General features: G+C 36.1%; 1 protein-coding gene across 1 annotated transcript in view; it reads left to right on the forward strand.

The window, feature by feature from the left end:
* The window catches only part of KIF25 (kinesin family member 25), a 134388-nt gene that overhangs the window by 105955 nt on the left and 5519 nt on the right, over nt 1–22914 (forward strand). Inside the window, exons 10-12 of the mRNA XM_007484911.3 lie at nt 5343–5492; nt 14663–14839; nt 16507–16658. Coding sequence (XP_007484973.2) covers nt 5343–5492; nt 14663–14839; nt 16507–16658 — 479 coding nt within the window. The remainder of the gene's footprint in view (nt 1–5342; nt 5493–14662; nt 14840–16506; nt 16659–22914) is intronic.

Genomic DNA, 22914 nt, shown 5'->3' on the forward strand with positions numbered 1-22914 from the left:
CTTATTAATAGTTTTGATTTCTTTATCTGAAAATTGCCTATTCATGTCCCCCTGATTTTTTGTACAACTGATTTAGTTCCTTATAAATTTGAGTGATTAGACCTTTGTCAGAGTTTTTTGTTATAAAGATTGTTTCCCAATTTGTTGCTTCCCTTCTAATTTTGTCTGCATTGGTTTTGTTTGTACAAAAACTTTTTAATTTAATGTAATCAAAATTATTTATTTTGCATTTTGTAATTTTTTCTAACTCTTGCTTGGTTTTAAAATCTTTCCTTTCCCAAAGATCTGACATATATACTATTCTGTGTTCACCTAATTTACTTATTGTTTGCTTCTTTATGTTCAAGTCATTCACCCATTCTGAGTTTATCTTGGTATAGGGTGTGAGATGTTGATCTAAACCTAATCTTTCCCATACTGTTTTCCAATTTTCCCAGCAGTTTTTGTCAAAATAGTGGATTTTTTTCCCCCAAAGCTGGGATCTTTGGGTTTATCATAGACTGTCTTACTGAGGTCACTTACCCCAAGTCTCTTCCACTGATCCTCCCTTCTTGTCTCTTAGCCAGTAGCATATGGTTTTGATGATCACTGCTTTATAGTACAGTTTAAGATCTGGTGCTTCCTTTGCATTTTTTTTTCATTATTTCCCTTGATATTCTTGATCTTTTGTTCTTCCAAATAAACTTTGTTATTGTTTTTCCTTATTCAATAAAAAGTTTTTTGGTAGTTTGATGGGTATGGCCCCAAGTAAGTAAATTAGTGTGGGTAGGGAATTTTAAATTTCTCGAAGGATCACCAGTACAAAGAATCATTATTTTATATCCTAAACTCCAAAATATTAAACATCTATTTTTTCTCCCTATTGATGGTACATATACTCTATATCAAGGGAAATCAGGATAATAGAACTAGAAGGAACTTAAAGAGTTCTCCTCATACATGTGGTCCTTTGAGGCAAGATTTCTTCAAACCATTTCAGGTCAATGACATTTCATTTCTTGGAATCTCAGTTTTTGACTCTATAAAATGGCAAGAATGAAGTTATATGATCTCCATGGTATCTTTTAGTTTTAAAAGTCCATGAACCTAGTGAAGCTTATTACAGAAATAGTAATCTCATCAGTGCTTTAAATATATAAGAGCTCATGTGAACCTCAGAACAATTCCAATTGATATTGAGTTCATATATTATTATATCTGTTTCACAGATTAGGAAACTAAGGCTCAGAACAGCACACTCACAAGTCACACAGCTAGTAAATGACAGTACTGGAAAAGAAAGGTGCTATTTAAAACTGTTGGTAAATACCAGTTGCTCTGAACATAGAAACCATGTATTATTGTTAGAAAAATGTAAATGCTCTAACAAGCATTAGAAATTGTGGTTAATACTGGTATTTGCTGAGCTGTCAGTATATGATTTCTAAGAATATTTTTAAATAAAAATAAAATTTGTAGACATTCTCAGAGTGGGATGCACATATGTACTGGGTAGACAGATTTATTTTTTAAACATTTAATTAATTAATTTAGAATATTTTTCCATGGTTACATGATTCATATTCTTTCCATCCTTTCTTTCTTCCCTCCTCCCATAACCAATGAGCAATTCAACTGGGTTTTACATGTATCATTGATCAAGACCTATTTCCATATTATTAATATTTGCAATAGAGTGATCATTTAGAGTCAATATCCCCAATCATATCCCCATTGAACCATATGATCAAGGAAATGTTTTTCTTCTGTTTCTATTCCTGCAGTTTTCTGTGAATGTTGTAAAAATTTAAATTAAATCTCAATAATAAAAATATTACATTTTAAGAAATTGATTAATGGTCATTAAAAATAAAGGAATAAAAGAGGATACAAAATAAAGACCATATGCCCATGGCTGATCAGCCTGTTGAAAATCCCATTCACCACCATTGAGCTAAGATGCCAGAGAGGGTGGGACTCTCCAAGTCCCCATCTAATATCCTCTGTCTACAGGAAGTACATAATGACAGGAAGTCAGTGGGCTCCTGGGAAATGTAGTTCTCTTTTAGGGTAACAGATTTTCAATTATACAATGTGGATAGCATTCTTTCTCATAAATCCCACAGAATTGTCCTGGATCATTGCATTGCTGCTAGTAGAGAAGTCCATTACATTCAATTGTGCCACAGTGTATCCATCTCTGAGTACAGTGTTCTCCTGGTTCTGCTCCTTTCTCTCTGCATCAATTCCTAGAGCTCATTCCAGTTCCCATGGAATTCCTCCAGTTCATTATTCCTTTGAGCACAATAATATTTCATCACCATCATATACCACAATTTGTTCAACCATTCCCCAATTGAAGGGCATCCCCTCATTTTCCAATTTTTTGCCACCACTAAGAGTGTGGCTATAAATATTTTTGTACAAGTCTTTTTCCTTATTATCTATTTGGGGTATAAACCCAGCAGTGGTATGGTGGGATCAAAAGGATAGCCAGATTTCTTAAGAGCAAACTCTGACATTCAATAGTGATACAGTCAATTCTTGTGAAAAAGTAACACTTTGGTTTGCTTATTTTAGACACAGTGGGTTGTAGTACAGACTTGATCCCTACAAGTCTGGTGGATTTGGGTTTTGGTTCTTAGATTTCTGACCCTGGGTAAGCCATTGCACTTCTCCATCTAATTGCTTCATCTGAAATATAGCTCAGTCCCAATTAATGTAGTAATGAATTCCCTAAAGAGGTTGCTCTAAATCAATAAATATATTCAAGTAACCCCAAAACACCAAGCAAGGGAAGAAGAACCAATGAAATATACATAGCATACATGTAAGAGAGTAAGAGTTTCTCAAATGATTTTCTAGCAAAACTGTAAAACATGTCATAAGATTCTAGATTTAGAGTTGGGAGAGACCTTGGAGGGTTTTTTGTTTTGTTTTATTTTTTTTAAACCTTTATCTTCCATCTGAGAATCAACAACTAAGTATTAATTTCAAGGCAGAAGAGTGTTAAGGGCTAGGCAGTTTCGATTAAGTGACTTGCACAGGTTCACATAGCTAAGAATTATCTGAGACCATATTTGAATCCAGTTTTGAATTCCCAACTCTAGACCTGGCTCTCTATTTACTGAGCCACCTAGCTGCCTTGACCTTAGAAGTTTTAAAGATACCCTCTCATTTTATTTTTTAAAATATTTTAAATTTTGAAATTTCAACAACAAAAAAGAGAGCATTCCCCTATACAGAGCAGAACCCAGAAAGAGGATTCAATATGTATAGTTGCTATTTCATACTCTTTACTTAAAAAAAAGCATACAATAAGTTCTAAACATTGCTTTCAAAATTATCTTGCTTGTCTATTTTTCTTTCTTCCTTACTTATGGTTTCTTTTGTGAATTTAAAATATTACAAAAGGGGGCAGCTGGGTGGCTCAGTGGATTTAGAGTCAGGCCCAGAGATGGGAAGTCCTAGGTTCAAATCTGACCATAGATACTTTCTAGTTGTGTAACCCTGGGCAAGTCACTTAACCTCCATTGCCTAGCCCTTACTACTATTCTGCCTTAGAACCAACACCCTAATTCTAAGATGGAAGGTAAAGGTTTTAAAAAATATTATAATGATCCTCTTTTTTTTTGGTAATACTATTGCTAATTTCCTACCCCAATTAACCAAGAGGAAGAAAAAAACCCTAACAAGAACTCTGTAACAAATAAGCAAAGTCAAACAAAATGAATCCTAACAGAGTCAACTTGAATTAAAGAGAACTACCAAAGTAGCAATAATATAGCTCTTTAATGGAGACCAGGGGATGGTTATCTGGGGTATCTCTTAACACTAGGATGAGAGAATGCCCATGAAGGGCAAGAAAAACAGGGTTTTACTATATCTCAACAGGAAGGGAGTCACATAGAAGGCTCAGCTTCTCAAAGCTGTTATATAAGTTGTTTTGTATAAAACCCAAAAATCCATAGAGAAGTCTCAGGAGGCTCGGGAGGAATAGCAATAAGGAGCTTTAGATGCTAGCCAGAGTCTGGGAAGGCTGGGATGTGGCAACATCTCTTCAGAACAAAGGGTTCTAGGGGCTGGGTCCTCTTTTAACCAATTTCATAGTCCTCGGGCAATTTGTAGCTCTGGAATTGGAGGAAGATCAGCTCATAGTCAGCTGCATTCAACAATAGTGACTATGTCCAGAAAGGCATGTTTTTGTAGCTTGTGTCTATCTTCTCTCTGTCTGGAGGTGGATAGCATGCATCATCATCATCATCACAGGTCCTCTTATCCAAAGACAACAAATAGTTGTTGACAGTAATCTTACATAATTGGCTGTTTTATTTCTCCATACTTTCCACTAGGAGACTAATAGGTGATTGAGAGATTTCTACATTGTTAGTCCATGAAGATATTTTGAAATGACTGGGGCTCTTATTTCCAACTCCACCCCCTCCCCTCTACACACACACACACACACACACACACACACACACACACACACACACACACACACACACGATTTAGGGTCTTCCCAAATAGTACTTAAAGTCTTTGAGCACAGGGACTGGCTTTGTTTTTGATCTTTGATTCTCAGCACCTGGGATAGTGCCTACAACATGGTAGGTACTTAATAAATGCTTGTCAATTGACTGGAATGAGGCATTTCTGTCTTCTACCAACTTCTGTAATTTACAATCCTAGCAATTTACCTCATGGACAGAAAAATGGAGTGATTTACCCAGCGGCACAGGTCTTCCTGGCTTTTGGGCCAGCTCTCTATCTGCTATACTGTGCTGCCTCTATAACAGACCACGTCATAGTGTGATATGACATGACGTAACATAGCATAGCATAACACAACATGACATTAGGTCGTTTGACATATATTAGCTAGGCTTGTAAATTGGAAAAAGTTTAGAGATCAATGCTAAGGCTTACTTGGCCCATAGCCAAAATGAAAATCTAAAATATCATCAGTCTCCAGCTCCATTTTTTCTGTTGAAGCTGTCAGATTCATCACAGCAATGAAAAATACAAAATGCCATTATTCTGGGGAAGGTGGGTCTGTTGGCTTACTTGTTTTGCAGTGAAGGGACAGCAAAAGTGTTATCTGGATTCATTGAAATATTTGATTCATGTGGGGAGAGTGTTTCAAAAACCATTACTATTTCCATGTCGCATCAGTATCCATGATAAACTCTAAACTCTAATAAAACTAATCATTAAGGGGTGGTGGTGGTGGTGGTGGAAGCAATAACAATTTATCCATTGCCCTTGTTTTCCCTTTCCCAAATGACCAATCTAAAAATGTAGGTATTTATGGAGGAAGCTGAAAGCAAACTAAAAAACCCAACAATGCTTTTGTTTTGTAGATATAATGTTTGTATTATGACTTATGGACAGACAGGGAGTGGAAAGAGCTACACCATGCTGGGACCGCATTCAGAAAGTGATGCTATTTCACCATCAGAAGCTGACCATGAAATGGGAATCATTCCCAGAGCAGCTGGAGAACTTTTCAGGTATTACTGATAGAAGTAGTTTTGAGGAGAATTTACAGGACCCAAAAGGAAAGTGAAGGGTGGGCAGTTTACTACTTTCCTAAAATGAAGATGAACACTCTTTTTCATTAAATGATATTCCTACAGCACATATTTCATTTGCAAGCTACAGAGACACATTTCTGAAGGTCATTGCCTCCATATTTCCCAGGTTGTCATTTGTGTCTCTTTTTCAATGCATTGAAATCTAGCCACGCGTCATGCAGGAGGGCTTATCCTTAATCAATTTTCCTGATTTAGGGCAGGCTAACAAGTCTGGATATTTCTACTCATCCTTTGCCCTCTTGCAACCAATAGGTAGGGCAAAGGTTGGGGATCAAAATGTCTTTTTCTTTGCCTTCTTCTCCTAAGTAGGAAACTTATTAAGTCCTTTTCTCTCTAGGAGATGCAGCCAATTCCACATGTCAAAAGGAAATTCTTATTTTTTGAGAAATTCATTTTACTAAAATCAAGAATCTGAACTCCTGTATACATACTTTGTCCTCAGTATTAAGAATAACTGACAGGGGGCATCTGGGTAGCTCAGTAGACTGAAAGTCAGGCCTAGAGATGGGAGATCTTGGGTTCAAATCTGGATTCAGACACTTCCCAGCTGTGTGTCCCTGGTCAAGTCACTTAACCCCCATTGCCTTAGCCCTTACCACTCTTCTGCCTTGAAACCAATCCAAGATGGAAGGTAAGGGGTTAAAAAAAAAAAGAAGTTAATGTCAGAGCCAAAGAGCTTACAGTATTAGACATTCCCTTTCTTTGACTTCCCCCATGTATACACACTATCTTTGTTCCCCTACCACTCAGATCTACTATCAGCATTATAGTAATTCATATATATTTATATCCTCTCTTGTGTATGTTCCTAAATCTACTTCTAACTAGATTATAAACTCCATGAAAGCAGAAGCTTTGTCTTCCATTTCTTTTGTGTTTCCTTGTGGAGCATCCCATATTAAATCAAATCCTATGCTCCATCAGAATATTTCTAAAAAACAAAACATACTCTTGCCCTGTTGCTCTAGGGAGCTAAAGGGTGGGAACCCCCAAATCTCCCATGTCATTAGGTAGGAGATGACGTGGTCGATAATCCTTGCAAGCAAAGCTTTTGCAGATGGTGAAGGATCTCTGGGTGTCATCTGTATTTATTGCATTTTGTCCTGTGGAATCTAGCCTCTTTTGACTCAAAAGCCAAACAACATTGCTGACTGAAAATATGGCAGAGGCTTATCAGTATACGTGTCCTCATTACATTTGTCAAGGAGATCCTGGACACGAGCAGGAAAGGGCTAGGAGAACATTAGATCAGGTCCTCTGGAGAAGAAGAGGGTCCAAGAGGAAATTTCATCTCTCTCTTGACATTGCCATAGCCTTCTGCATTCTTTTGTAGTCAATTCTCAATTTCGAACTTAGGGAGAGAATCAATTCTCATAGAAAATATAAAAGGGGCTCCCCTCCCTGCTGCTGCAGGAGATTTTTAGGCTTAGAAAGCAGAGAGATCAAATAGCAGTGAGCATGGGAGTTGTGGTGAATTATCTTCTTCTGCATTCTTTGATGTCTGTTCTCCTCTTATCTTGCAGCCCTGGGGTTCTCTCAGAAGGCAAGACAGTATTCTCTTGATTGAGAGAGGAGCCAGGTCTAAATAGCAGGTCCTGTAAAAAAAAGCTTAAGACAAGTCTAGAAATATGAGGGGATGAGTGTGTGTGTGTGTGTGTGTGTGTGTGTGTGTGTGTGTGTGTGTGTATGTGTGTGTCAGCAGAACCTTAGACTCTAGTCACAGACCTAGTACTTTGTCTGAACCTCTGCTTTCACTTGAACACATTACACTTTGTATTGTGCTTATATATCTCCTGTCTCATCTCCCCATTAGATTAGAAACTTGATCATGGTGTGCCAAGTACTTAGCTGTAAGACAGGCTGAATACTACAGCTAATTTCCATGTGCCAACTAAAGCAACAGAAAAGCCACTTATACATGTCTCAATGTATGCAATCACACTAGATTGATTACTTCATTTATTGACACCAAACAATACAAACATCAGTCTTTCTAGGAACAAAGCACCAACTGCTTCTTGGAGGTCCGTGAACGTTGCCTGTCTACCTCGCCAAGTGTCTCTGTCCCCAACGTGGTCATTTGGCAAGTCTTCATCAATCAGTATTGCCTCTAAAAGAACATGGTTTGCTTCAGTCTCAAATGCAGGGGTCTGACCTAGTTATAGCCCATCAGCAGACCAATGGTTACGGTCTCCTGTGAGTTCCCTATAGTAGTTCTAGCTATAGGTGTTCCTAAGTTGATTATCACATAATATGATTGATAGTTTATTACATAAACTATTGGTGAAATAGTTTCATTGGTGATTTGTCCTATCAGAGGGTCCACATATGCTTATCAGTTTAAAATAACCTCTTATCTTCTGACTTAGAATCAATATTAAATATTGGTTCCAAGGCAGAGGAGCAGTAAGAGCCAAGCAATTGGGGTTAAGTGACATGCCCAGGGTAATATAATTAAGAATCATCTGGGGCCATATTTGAGACTGGTTCTGTATCCACTGAATCACTTAACCCCTTATCAGCTATTTATGACATGCATGTTGTTTATTAAATCACAATTCACTAGTGCTTCTCTTATTGAAATATTACTTGTAGGAAAAAACTTATTCAAAACAACTCATCTCAGAAAGAAGGCTTAAAACAAAAATCAGTTTTGTGAAGTTGACAAATGTATTCCTATTCTCTCATTGAGTTAATAAAATTTGTTCTCACTATGCGGACATAGTGCCTTGTCCATAATTGGTGACTAATACATGTTTCTTAAATTAAATGAATGAAAACTAAACATGAATTAATACTGATTGGTATTAGAATAAATTTCAGTCTGGGTTCTGTAACACTTGGATGCCATTTGTAAGAGATAATAGAAAATTCTCAAAAACCTCTTGCAGAAAAAAGTACCTCTGCAACCCCTTTCAGTTCCCTTTTCTAAGGAATTTCCCCCTCTTCCTGCCCATTAAAATGTAACTTCTTTGAAGACAGGGACTGTCTTTCTGCTTGCATTTGTATTCCAAGTGTTTAGTACAATGCCTTGTAAGTAAATACTTGTAAGCAATACTAAGAACATAGTCAATGATTAATAAAATCAAAACAAAATTGATTTAAATTTACTTCTTACTTTCATAATAAACACAGTCCATTTATTATGTATAGAGGAAAGCACATCAACAAAATCAAACCAACCATGGTCATTTCCCAGAAAGAACTCCAAAGAAATTTGATGATCACCAGCACAGAGAAATATGTCCATTTAATTGGTTCAGCTTTGTTATTCTTCAACCCATTTTTCTGGTGCTATTTGCAGTCAATCTTGGTACAATTATAGCTTTGTGAGGGGAAAAAACCTGTGAAAATCTTTAGAGAAGTGGTTGTACTTTTACTGATAGCTTTGTATATGGCAGTAAGTTAAGTCCATAAAAACTTTTTTAAAGTTCACTTTCTTTCATCTTAACAAGCTTATAAATTCTTTCTACAAAGATATCAATTTTACCCTTTTTATGTTGCAATATACTTGATTTAATAATCATAGTTTCAATAGCTAATAAATAACTTAGCCCCAGCAGCAGATCTGAAAAAAAATCCAATAAAAGTTGTATTTCAGGAAAACTGCCCTATCAGTTTCCTTTGGCCTTCCTCGAGAACCCCTGAATTTATATGATGAATGAATGAGTACAGTGAGGGCAAGATACAAGTCAATATATCTTTCCCTCTGCTAAGCAGAAGAATTTAAACATTAAGACTGTTCTCACTTTTGAAATTGCTAAATAGGTTATCCTTCATAAGATGCCTTAACTAGAAAATATAAAGCAAATGGTTTTCTCTTTCAGTAAAAGCTCTCTTCTAACCTGCAATCATGCATTCACTCACATTATTGACATGTTGGTGTTAATGATTAAGTTCACAATAGAAAAAGCAAATATAAAATAATCTGGTTCTAAATTTCTGACCAAAGAACTACAAAAGAATGTGACAGGAAATGAAATGATTCATGTGTGGGTTGTAATATTTGGAGCAAGTTCTCTTCATTTAAAAAATGCATTTAGGAACATCTAGCTGGCTCAGTGGATAGAGATCCAGGCTGGAGTTGGGAAGTCCTGGGTTCAAATTTGACCTCAGACCCTGAGCAAGTCACTTAACCCCCATTGCCTGGCCCTTACCACTCTCCTGCCTTGATTCAAAGGCAGAAAGTAAGTATATATGTTATATACATTATACACATTTCTACTGTATTAAAAAGCATCAATGAACCAAATTCTCAAGTCTGTCTTATACCTTTAATACTTAATCTAGGGGCAGGGAGAGGATGGAGGAGGCATTGGGTAGGACAATTGTATAGAAATTTACCTAGGGCAATTAATGTGGGATGGCTTTGTAGAATTGACAAGTATTAAAGAGATAATCACAAGAATTTATTAGTACCTACTATGTGCCAAGGACTCTGATGCTCACTAGGGATACTAAGGGGAAAAGTCAAATAGTCTTTGACTTCAAAGAACTTAGAGTTCTTTGGAAGATAACACATATATGTATAATATCTATGTATGAATCTGTGTGTACATACATGTATATGTATATGATTATTTATGTACAAAATAAATTATAATTGGAGAGAGGCAAGGGACTAGCAACCTGGAGGAGCAGAGAAGCTTTGAACAAAAGGCGACTCCTAAGCTGAGCCCTGAAGGAAGCTGGGAGGTTTAAGAGGCAGAGGTGAGGAGGGAGTGCATTCCAAATAGATGAATCTTTAGGCAGAGATTATAATTGAAGAAAAAAAATTAAGCAAAAATTATGTCTTCTCCCTAAATCACAGGAGATGACACATCTTAATGTAATAAAACAACTATATGTTATCAAGCAAGATTTTCCATTTAACAGTCATTTTCCAGAAAGAACGCCAAATAAATTTTACTTACCAGTACAAAGGAATATTGTTTTGTTACTTTTCAACTGATTTTTGTGGTGCCGTTTGTTCTAGGAGCAGAGAACATTTTGGATGGTGAGCATGAATGGAAGTTTAAAGACCTTAGTTATTTCTTTAACTTTATAATTTATCAAATCTAAACCTTCTATTTTTTATTTGCCCATCTCAAAGAGAAAGGTTTTTTTAAAATAAAAAGTGCTCTATATATTATGTAAGATACATTACAGAGAAGCCAAGTTTTACCTTCTCTGATTCTTTTTTTCTATTGAAAGAAACTAGCTTTTCCTTTTATGTTTTCCATTTTTTCCATTTTTTTCTTTCATGCTGGTTATTTACCAGAAAACTTTTAGGTGCCTAAATAAAATCTTATATTGAAAAAGAGGTGTTAGAGGTCATTTAAGCCAACCCATACAAAGATCCCCTACATAATGCTTCTGCTGGATGATCACATATCCTGGGCTTAAAGTAATTTCTTTAATGAGGAGCGGTAACATGAGACTGCTCACTCAATTTTTGTTATAGTTCTAATTGTTTGAAAGTTCTTTATATGGAACAAAAATCAACATTCTTCAAATTTCCACACCTGGGCACAATTCTGTCCTCTATATTATAATTATAAGCACAATTCAGAGCAACTGAATCTAAAAAGATTGCCTTTGGCTAGAGGTGAACTGCACTGAAACTTTTTACAACAGACTTTCACTGAATGGAAAATAAAAATGAGAGCCAGAGATCAGAGAAACAAGAGGATACTATCTCATCTGTTAATAACTTACTGATGGCAAAGCTATCAGTAAACAAACACACAAAGACATTGGTCAATTGCTCTGACCCTGATGAATTGAAACAGATCATTGTCTTTATGCTTGCAGATGTTAAATGGAAAAGATATATATTATATATGCATAAACCTTTTTTCTTGGATTTGTCAGATATGTATAATTACATTAAAATGGTTTTAGCACAAAAAATATATATGTTTATGCCTTCAAGTAGTTAGAGATAGTTATCATGTCTTTCCCAAATTTTCCTTTTCCCAGGCTAATAAGCCTTTGCTCCTCTAGCAATCTTCATGTGACATGGATTTGTGGTGATACCAGTCTTAGTTATTTTCTATATTCTGTGCTTCAATTTTTCAAAATCTCTCTTAAAATGTGGTTCCCAGAATTAAGTACAATATGCTCAGTTGCAGATGGGGTTTGACCAGCATGGATTACAGTTGTAACTATCACCCACTCTGCCTTGTTTAAATGCCATTCTTGTGTTAATGTAATCTAAGATAGCATTAATTTTAGGTAGGCAAATCACAGTGTTAATACATACTGAACTTACAGTCAGTTAAAACATTTAAGCATGATTTTTTTTCCTTGAAATTCATTCTTAATTCAGATCCCTTTTAACCTGGAGTTGTATAAATGATTCTTTGAACCGAAGTTCAGGACTTTACATTTAAACCTATTAGATTTCATTTGATCAGTTCAGCCCATCACTCTAATCTCATGAGATCTTTTTAAAGTCCTTATTCTTCCCTTCAATATCTTTCCCAACTTTGTCATCTGAAACATGTCTTCTGAATCTTCATTCAGCTCTCTTAAAAAATTGTTGAATGGGACTAAGACTTCATATGCCAAGACTTAAAAAAATTAATATATTATTAATTAGTATTCCTTGGTACAGTCATTCAAGCAGCTCTGAATTTCTAGGTGATGTTTTTCTTTTAGTTTTTTCTCCTAGACTGTCGTTTTCCAAGATACAGAAAGAGAATATAGCAAATTCTTGGGAACTTGCTCTATAAGAAGCTCTTTTCTGAAGTAGCACATAGATTCAGAAACTCATTTCTCATGCCTTTCATTTTAGATCCTTTTTTATACCAATATACTTCACCATGACTGTTCAGAAAGAACCTTTCAGAAGTATGATGAGAGATTCCAAATCTATTAGATTTGGAATATATTTAATGAATAGTTTTGATTGCAGAAAGTAGGCTAATTAAAATATGAAGTGAGAAATTTCTCCAAAGGGGGTCAAGAAAATTGACCCTTGCTCAACTCATTTGGATTTTAAGAATTTTAAAGTCAGTGCTGGTAATTTATTTTGCACTTGAGAGCTTTCATCTAACAAATGTCTGTCTCTATAGATAATTAGAAGTTCTAAAGAAGGGAAATGTTTGTTTTTTTAAAGAAAAACTTTTTTAAAAAGTTCTTGAGTATCAAAAATTAGCTTCAAAACCTATCTCAGTTCCCAATCTTTGTATATGTTAAAGAACCTTAGAAGCCAGATCACATTTTTCCCATGTTATCCATAATGATGATAGGCAACATGGCATAGTGGACAGAGAGATAACCCAGAAGTCAAGAAAATTTGGGTTCAAGAGCCATTTTTGATGCATTATACTGATTCTGGCACCTTAGTAAGTAAGTGAATTGTTCAGTGCTCCTGGCACCTCTGTAAGATCATATGTTACAGTGGAGGCACAAATTTGCATTTCCAAAAGTTCCCTGAACTACAGAAATCACTAGTTGTGTCCAAAATAAAATTTAAAAAGATGAGAGAGATTTTGTCAAATCTCTAACTGAAATCTAGATAAAGAATTTTGATTCCATATTATTTGCTAGCCTAAATCAATAAGAACAAAACCAAAAAGCATATTAAAGGAAGGAATTGAAAAAGAAACCAATTTAGGTCAGTGTGATATGAAACGGTTCAGTTCTCTCTGTTTTCTTTCCTCAGAATTCACAAGCTGTTTATCCATTCTAGAATTGTATAAGGTTAACATCACGCTCATTGGTCTATGGTTTCTGGAATTTACCTTTCTTTTTTTGGGGGGGGGTGGGGAAGGTGGTGGTGGTAGATCTATCTCTAGTGTTCAACAGTTCCTCTCAGTTTTCCTGATTCCTCAGAGATGATGTTATGATAGCAGAGGGATCCTATTTCCAGTTTTTTTCAGATCTCTCAGTTATGATTGTCAAGGTTTAAAGACAAATTCATTTGAAGGAAGTAGCAGTGTGCATATTACCTCATCTCCTCCTTTGAGATTCAATTTCTTCTGCCCTTTGCAATTTGAAGAGCATTCTCCTTGATAATGAAGATGAAAGAAAATAGAAACTGCTTTCCTTCTCTTGCTTGTTAATATTAAAACATCTGTCATAAATTCTAGGCTCACATCTTCCTCATTTGACTTTTAACTGAATATAGTAGAGTACTATCCGCATCGACACACAAAAAGAAAACTTGTTGGTTTCTTCTTAGTGGTTTTCATAAGTCTTGGCTCTTTCTAGACACTACTGTCATAGTTTCTTGCCATTACTTTGGATTTGTCTTTGGTCATTTGTTTTCAAAGTATGGCTGAAAAACCAACTCCACTAGGTGCTTGACCAAGAGAGAGTGAGGATGAATTTTCTTCCTGTAGGAAGAAATCCTGCCATTATATTATAATCTCCCAACACAGTTTTCACAATATTCTTTCATGTGACTCTTGAATATAAAAAGATTTGGGAGTCACTCAGTATTCTGAAGCTTACCTACAGCCCTGGAATAAAGCATGGCTCTATGTTATACATAAGTACTAGATAACCATCCCCAGATAATATGGCAAAGTCCTGCCTGAATGGGCTGGCTTAGGTAACAGTAATTTTAAGGTCATGAGAGGGCATCTTAAAAAGTGCTATTTAATTGTAAGATTTGTGGAAAAAATAAGGATAACTGTATAAATCTCAACAAAAATAGAATGTATTTCAAGGGAACATAGAAACCATGTAGCAATGCTAAAAGCTGCCAAGCTTGCTGCCCTTGGAAATCTATCTGGTGCTAAAAACTCATATACCAGTGTCTATATCAAGGAAACATGCCTTTTGTGCTCTTCATTCTAAAAGTACCTATTGTTAATAGTTAGTTTGACTATAGCCCAGACAAAATCTTTGTCCCCAATAGCTATTTGAGTCATAATTTAAAGATCATGTCTGTGTCCTTATTGGGTTTATATACTTGATGTTAGCACAAAATTATCATAAGATTAGACTTTATGAATCTAAAAGATTTATGGGATTCTATCCATCTTGCAATAAGCAGTGAAATGTTCCTTGGTCTGTTTTATTATCTTATCTATTTTTTTCTCCTGTTCTCTCTTCTCTTTCCCTTCCTTCATCCTTCTCCAACTCCTATCTAGACTTCTTTCAAAAAACCCAACGGTGAACCCCAGGGTTGAAGTTTCTATAGTTGAAGTATATAATAATGAACTCTTTGACCTTCTGGCCAAAGATAGCTCTGGAACAATAGTTGGTGTGAAGCGGGATGTAATCACAACCAAGGAAGGAAAGAGCAATGTGCCTCTGTTGACCTATGAGTGAGTACAACATATAACCTCCTTTGGAAATGTTTCTTCTTCTGCCAGGTAAGTAAGAGTGGGAAAACCATCCAGATCAGCCATGCCGAGCTTTTCATCAATGGGGTAACAGGTGCCCAAGCAAGATTATTGTTACTTCCCAATCTATTATGCCATATCATCATGGTCAAAAAGGTCAAAGTACTTGACTTCCAAAGCCAGCAATGTTTGGGTTACTGAAGACACTATCCAGAGTATCTTTTCTGTGGAAGGGATTTGTTTTTCTTAAATGACTCTACAAGTTATAAACTTTACATTTGGTCTTCATAAGTCAACTGATCCATGATGTTTTCTTTAAATGATGCAGCAGAGTGGTAGCTGACTTTATGTTACAAATATGTTTATAAATAGTTTGTGTAAATTGAGCAGATATAAAAGGAATCCTATGTCAAATGAATTAGAGGAGCTTCTTATTTGAAAAGGTTTCTATAGCAATTGTTAGGTGGTTCAGTGGGTAGAGTTCTGAATTTGGAATCAGGAAAATCTGAGTTCAAATTTAGCTGCTGATACTTATTAGCTGTGTAACTTGGGGCAAATCAGAGACTCCTCGACCTGCCTCAGTTTTCTCCTTTGTAAAATATGGATAATAATAGCACCTATCTCTCAGGGCTGTTATAAAGATAAAATAAAGTATTTTAAAACCACATTGAAAACTTAAAAAATATATGCTAGTTATTGTTATTATCATTACATAAAATAAGAAATGAAGAATCATTTTACTGAGCAAATAGTTACTTGAAAGTTACATATCTTATTCATCTAAATTATATAATTTATTAATCTAAATTTTCACCTAAGAGATTTGCTTAAACCAGAGGCAGGCCAATACTTGAAATCCAAGAGAGAAGGAAATTTTAAAATGTGGAAAGAATTACACATTACACATATTCTCAAACAGAGCAGTAAGAATTTCTAAGTGTTAACTTTGTCTATAAGCCCGCTCACATTTGTAGTTGTTTCAAGTTGCTCTCACTTTGGCCCCACACCCCTCTTAGGTTACTACATTTTGGATCTTTGACTGGTAATGACTCTGTTAAAGTCTAATAATAAATGCTAGAAAAATTATTAGTAAAAATAAATAAATAACTGAAGTAGTTGAGTGAGAGAAAGAGAGAGTGTGTGTGTGAGAGAGAAATGTGAGCCAAGATCAATGAGATATTAATTGATAGTCAGAGAAGACAATGATTATAGATTCGGATATGTAGCCATCATTTTCTGAAGGCCTTCAATAAATTTCTGTTAATCCTTCATATGAATAGAAACCACTTTTAAAGAAATATAGAAAACCCAGTAGTCCCATGTGAAGGTAATATTTTTGTGCAAACCACTGAGCAAAATCTAGATTATCCCCTCAAGCTGGTTGTTAAATATATACTACAGAGCACGTGAAATTGCTTTGACTTTAATTATAATGTGTTTGATAACTGGGTTTTCAGACTTATTTTTTAAACAAACTAACTAGTTTATATAATGGAATTCTGTTAAGTTATATTGTGTCTGAGAAGTTGTGAATAGGGGTTGACAGGATGATCTCCCTGCCTGGCCCCAGGCAAACTTAGAAGGGTGAGTTAACTGTAGAACACTTCATTTTCTTCAAAGCTCTTGCCTAACAATGATTCATTCTCTAGGCTTGTGGAAAGCCCTGCTGAATTTATGAAGCTTATCAATAAAAGTCTGCAACTCCGAGTGAGACATCCCACACTGGTTCATGCTGATTCCTCCCGCTCTCACTTGGTAGTTACAATTACTCTCACAATGTCTGTCCCTTTCGATAGCTATGGTAAGTAAAGGAACTCTTTCTAAAATAAGTTGCATTTCATTGTTTCTCCTGAAAATAGTAGGTATTAATTAATGATTACTGAATCAAGTTGAAAAATGCAAGGTTTGTCTTTACCCCCTGTGACTCTCTATTGCATTACAGGCTCAGATCTCTTGGAGCCTTAACAGGCTTTTGATCCACCCCAGCATGCCCTCACTATATAGTCTTCTGTGGTATCTGTGTGCCCTTTCTCCTGATGGAATAAGGACTCTGCACAGGGCTTATCCAGTTTTTCTTTTTCTTTTTTAAAAACCCTTACCTTCCGTCCTCATAAAAACCTTAAGACAGGAGAGCTAGGGCTAGGCAAACAGGACTGAGTGACTTGTCCAGGGTCACAGAGCTAGGAAGTATCTGAGGGTCAAATTTGAACTGCGGTGCTCTATCAGCTGAACCCCCCAGCTGTCCTGTGGGATTGTCACTATAAAGATTTAAAGGTTGTCTGACCCTTGTATTTAGTGAAGAGATCAAGGTTATGACTACCCATGTGTGTTGCTGAGGTGAGTAAAAGTGAATACTGGAGTTTTAAAGGTTGGTGAACTGGGAAGGAAGGGTGCTTGCATCCAAAGCTACACAGAACATATTGGAAAGGAATGGGATAAACCCACATAAATCATCAGCATTCTTATATGTTTCCAAAAAAAAACCAGCTGCAAGAATTACTCCAGATAAGATAAAATACCCGGGAATCTACTTGCCAAGATAAATTCAGGAATTATATGGATACAACTACAATAAACTAGATCTAAACAACTGGAAAAACATTCATTGTTCATGGGTAGGAAGAGCTAATATCATAAAAATGTCAATCCTATCTAAACTAATTTAGTTATTCAGTGCTATACCGATCAAACTACCAAAACATTTTTTTATAGAATTAGAAAAAAGTATTACAAAGTTAATCTGGAAGAACAAAAGATCAAGAATATCAAGGGAAATAACAATAAAAAAAGTGGAGGATGCTTTACTAGATCTCAAACCATACTATAAAGCAGTGATCATCAAAACTATATGGTACTGGCTTAGAGAAAGAAGAGTGGATCAATGGAATAGACTTGGAGTAAATGACAGTAGCAAGATAGTGTTCAATAACCCAAAGATCCCAGTTTTGGGGATAAGAATCCCCTACTTGAAAAAAACTGCTGGGAGAATTGGAAAACAGTATAGGAGAAATTAGGCTTAGATCAACATCTTACACTCTTTCCCAAGATTAACTCAGAGTGGGTAAATAACTTAAATATAAAGAGGGAAATCATCAACAAATTAGGTTAACATAGAATAGTTTATCTGCCAGATCTTTGGGGAAGGAAGAAACTTAAGACCAAGAAGGAGACAGAGAATACTACAAAATGTAAAATGAATAATTTTGATTATATTAAATTAAAAAGGTTTTGTACAAACAAAACCAATGCAACCAAAATTAGAAGGGAAACAACAAACTGGGAAAACTTCATTTATTTATTTATTTATTTTTTAAAAAACCCTTACCTTCCGTCTTGGAGTCAATACTGTGTATTGGCTCCAAGGCAGAAGAGTGGTAAGGGCTAGGCAATGGGGGTCAAGTGACTTGCCCAGGGTCACACAGCTAGGAAGTGGCTGAGGCCAGATTGGGAAAACTTTTTTTTAACAAAAACCTCTGACAAAGTTTTCATCTCTCAAATTTATAATGAGCTAAGTCAATTGTACAAAAAAAAAAAAAGCACTATTCCTCAATTGACAAACAGTCAAGAGACATGAAAAGGCAGTTTTCAGATAAAGAAATCAAAACTATCAATTAAGCACATGAAAAAGTGTTCTAAATCTCTCATAATTAGAGAAATGAAAATCAAAACAACTCTGAACTACCATCTCACACCTAGCAGACTGGCCAATATGACATCAAAGAATGTAATAAATGCTGGTTGGAATGTGGCAAAATAGGGACACTAATGCATTGCTGATGGAATTGTGAATTGATTCAACCATTCTGGAAAGCAATTTGGAATTATGCTTAAAGAACTTTAAAAGACTGCCTGCCCTTTGATCTAGCCATACCACTGCTGGGTTTGTACCCCAAAGAGATAATAAGGAAAAATACTTGTACAAAAATATTCATAGTTGTACTCTTTGTGGTGGCAAAAAATTGGAAAATGAGGGAGTAACCATTGATTGAGGAATAGCTGAACAAATTGTGGTATATGATGGTAATGGAATACTATCATGCTAAAAGGATATCTGGAGGCTTTCTATATGAGGACCGCAGTGAACTGCTGCAGAATGAAATGAGCAGAACGAGAAGAATCTTGTACACAGAAAGTAAAATATTGTGGAAAAATCCAATTAATAGACTTTGCTACTAGTAGCAATGCAACAAGCCGGGAAACTCCTGAAGTATTAATGTAAAAGAATGCTATCTACATTGAGAGAAAGAACTATGGGAGTAGAAATGCAAAAGCAAAACATATGATATCACTTATCATATGTATATACGGGTATGCAATTTGGGGTTTAGTCCTTTAAAAATCACTCTATAGTAAAATGAATAATATGGAAATAAATATCAAGTGACAACATTTGTTTTGACTTTGAGATGGGGGAGGAAGGATGGGAAGGAAAGAAAATGAATCATGTAAACATGAAAAAATATTTTTAAAACAAATAAATAAATAAATAAAATTTAAAAACAAATTTTAAAAAAAGGAGAGGAAAGAAATTGGGATGGGCACTAGATTACCACAATTTAACCTCAGAATCTTTCCTGGTCATTTACTTCTGCATCATGACTCTCAAAAGTTATGGACCAACTTGCTCCCATGTTATGAAACTAGGCTGTACAAATCAATATGTGTCGATGGAGGGAATAGTCTCACCAATGAAGTCACAGATCCATCAGAGAATCCAGGAAAACCAACATTCCAAGAAGTCCAAGAAGAAAGTCTAGATGTTCATCATATGGGAGCCACTAATGCAAGATAGGAATACAGGATAGACCTTAGAGGTCACCAAGTCCAATTCCTTCATTTTTGCAAGTAGGGAAATTCAGGCCTAAATGGGGTTAAATGACTTTCTTGAGGCCATAGCAGAGCCAGGAATAAAATACAGGTCCTTTTAATTCCCAGTTTACCTCTTTCAATCCACCTTGTACAGCTCTACTTATTTGGAATTTCCTTTATCCTTGATATCTTTCCTTCTATCATAGAGGAAGATTGCCACATGTCCAACTGGTCCAGCCATGACAGCTGGTGTAGTAACATGCACTTTCCCAGAGCCAGAACACCTGGGATTAAGTTCTTGTTTTACCACTTACCAGTTTATGTGCTCTTGGGTAACTCAAATGCTGTGAGCCTCCATTTCCTTATCTTCAAGAATACACATACTGGGCAGAGCCAAGAAAGCAAAGTATCAGGGAAAAGTACAGTGAATGTTCCTCCAAAACTCCTTCAAATAGATCTAGATAATGAACCAGAATGAATCTTGATTGAGAAATACAAGAAGAAATCACAGCAAGTCATTTATCCAGCCCTGATTGGCATAGGGAGACAGAAAAATCTAAAGACTCTGGGTATGAGGTCTAGCTAGGAGTTTCGTGCATTTTAGTACCCAAGGGGAAGATGAGGTCCTTGACCCATATAGATCACCACAACCTTATGCAAGATGCAAGAATAGATTCCAACTAATAGATTTTTTTTGCCTACTACCTCGTTCTGGATTCCAGATCCAGAGAGGACAGATGAGGGGGTCTGTATCTAGAGGTTCCTTGAAATTCAAACACAAGAATTAAAGGAAACATTAAAAAGCCAAACCCAAATGAACATTCACAAAGGACTAAAACAAGGATAAATTTTTTACATTCTAGTTTGGGGAGATGACACACGTGTCCCCTCAGAACTCTATTTTTTCTATCAAAAATCTTTTTCTCTCTTCCTTCTCCCAATAGAGAATGAGCTGTAATGGATGGGGAAATAGAGCCACCCACTATGTATACCTTGAGAATAGAGAGTGAGAGAGATGGAATGGAGCAAGAAGGTGGAGAGGGGGGATAGATTGTTCCTCCCCTCTCTTTCCTTAGGAAAACTAGCACTAGTGTCTTCAGAATTACAGAATATATTTCTTCAGAGACTGGGTTGAATGTAAAGTCAAGGACTGAAACGGATTCTTTTTCCTTGAAGAGGAAGTGTAGCTCTCCACCCCAAGTTTCAGGTCTCTATCCCTGGATATTATGAAGCAGGCATTTGATCTAAGGAATAACTATTTATTCTAAAGGGACACACACAATATAGGAAAAATAGGAGTGTTGGACAAGGAAACAGGAAGTGGGAAGTAGGAGATCCCTAAGGGCTAACAACTGATCCCCTCCCCAAATCCTGAAGGCAGGCAGCCTGACCCTCCTAGGTCAGTTGTGAGAGCTGTCTTGACTTCTTTCTACCCTGGTTGTAGTATGAAGTTCAAGGAGGAATTTTAGGGGCTGGAGAGGAAAGTCTTCTTTGGACAGATGGCTTTCTAATAAAAGTCCTATCCACTCCTTTTCTCATCAACTGGATCCAAGGGGTTTGGGATTCACAGAGAGATGGTTAATGTTCAGAAGGTCCTTTGCCTCAGAGATTTCTCTTAGACCAACTACCCTTGAGGACTTCCCAAAGAGAAGTGAAGTAACTGCTTTGAATCTTCTCAACTCTTCTGTTCTTTCCCAGAATTCTCTGTCTTCCCTTGCTCCTCCCATACTTGGGTTGCTTTTCTTTCATGTTGAATCTGAATTTCCTCTCTTACAGAAAGCATCCCATACCCACCACATACAACATGTATAGTCAAGGAGAATAAGTTTTTGCATTGGCCATGTCCAAAAGAAATATATGTATATATGTGTTTGTGTAATGCATACATACATACGTATCTGTATTTTCTTATTGTACAGTAGTATTCCCTCATGTTTATATTCTGTAACAAGTTCAGACATTTTCCAATGGTCACCCCTCAGATTTCAATTCTTTGCCACTTCAAAAAGAACTTTCAGTATCTTTATATATCCTTACTGTTGGTTTTGCTTGGAACTAATTTTCTTAATCTACTTGCCCTGCCCTTCCCAATTCTTTCTCCCTTTTTGCTATTCTCTTTTGAATGAATAAACATACTGCTCCTTGTACTACCTACACCACTGAGTTTTTGTGAATAAAATGCTTTGTAAACTATATAAAATGCTATAAAAATAGATGATTTTAATCTCCTCCAGCTTTTTTAAGGCCTTGTTCCATTATTTCCCCTTGGTCTCTTGCACCAACAAGTTCACTGGTGCCTCATGTTCTATCTATAAACCTACTACATGATATCTTTAAAAACAAACAAAAGGCTTTGGTTCTCTTACCTGCTTGACCAATATCTTTTTACTGCCAAGGTTCTCAAGAGTTACAGGTCTCTATCATCTTATTGCCCCCCACAGAATCTCAAAAGTAGAAGAGAGCTCAGAGACCAACTAGACCAAATTGTACTTGAACAGGATACGTTCCCACAGCTAGCAAGAAGTCATCTAGCATTTGCTAGTGAAACCTACTACTGACCAAGGCAGCCCATTTGAATTTTGAATAAATCTAATTGTTAGAAATCTTTTATCTAATTTTTAAAACTGAATTTTATTTTTTAATTGTCAGTTTCTTTCCTTCTTATCCCAATGCTTCTCACTGAAAAAGCAAGAAAAGCAAAATTCTTCCAACAAATATTCAGCCAAACAAAATCAGTTTTCATATGGGTCATATCCCCAAAATACATTTGTTCCATTCTGTACCCTAAGTCCATTACCACTCAATAGACAGGTAGCGTATTTCACCATGAATGTCATGGAATTGTGATTGATCATTGCATCAGTCAGAGTTCTGAAGTCTTTATAAAGTAGCTATTATTATATAAATGTTCTAATTTTTCTCATTCTAGTCTGTATACTTTTACAAAAATCTTCCCAGGTTCTAAAATCACTTCATTTATCAATTCTTAGGGCACAAAAGTATTCCCTTCTATTTATAAGCTATCGCTTGTTCCACAGTTCCCTAGTTTCTTCTCACACTGCTTATTATTTCTTTTCCTGATCATCCTCTCTAAATAGACATCTTCTCCAAAGTTCTACCCTAAGGTGTCCCTTTCCTTCTCATGAGGCTTCAGTGGATTTCTTTTGTCTCGAGGATAGAAGGCTCTCTTCTCTGTTTGGCATGGATACCTTGGACAACCTGGATCCATCCTTTCGGTACAGCTTGCT

This window comes from Monodelphis domestica, chromosome 2, assembly GCF_027887165.1.
Source record: "Monodelphis domestica isolate mMonDom1 chromosome 2, mMonDom1.pri, whole genome shotgun sequence".
Classification (NCBI taxonomy): Eukaryota; Metazoa; Chordata; class Mammalia; order Didelphimorphia; family Didelphidae; genus Monodelphis; species Monodelphis domestica.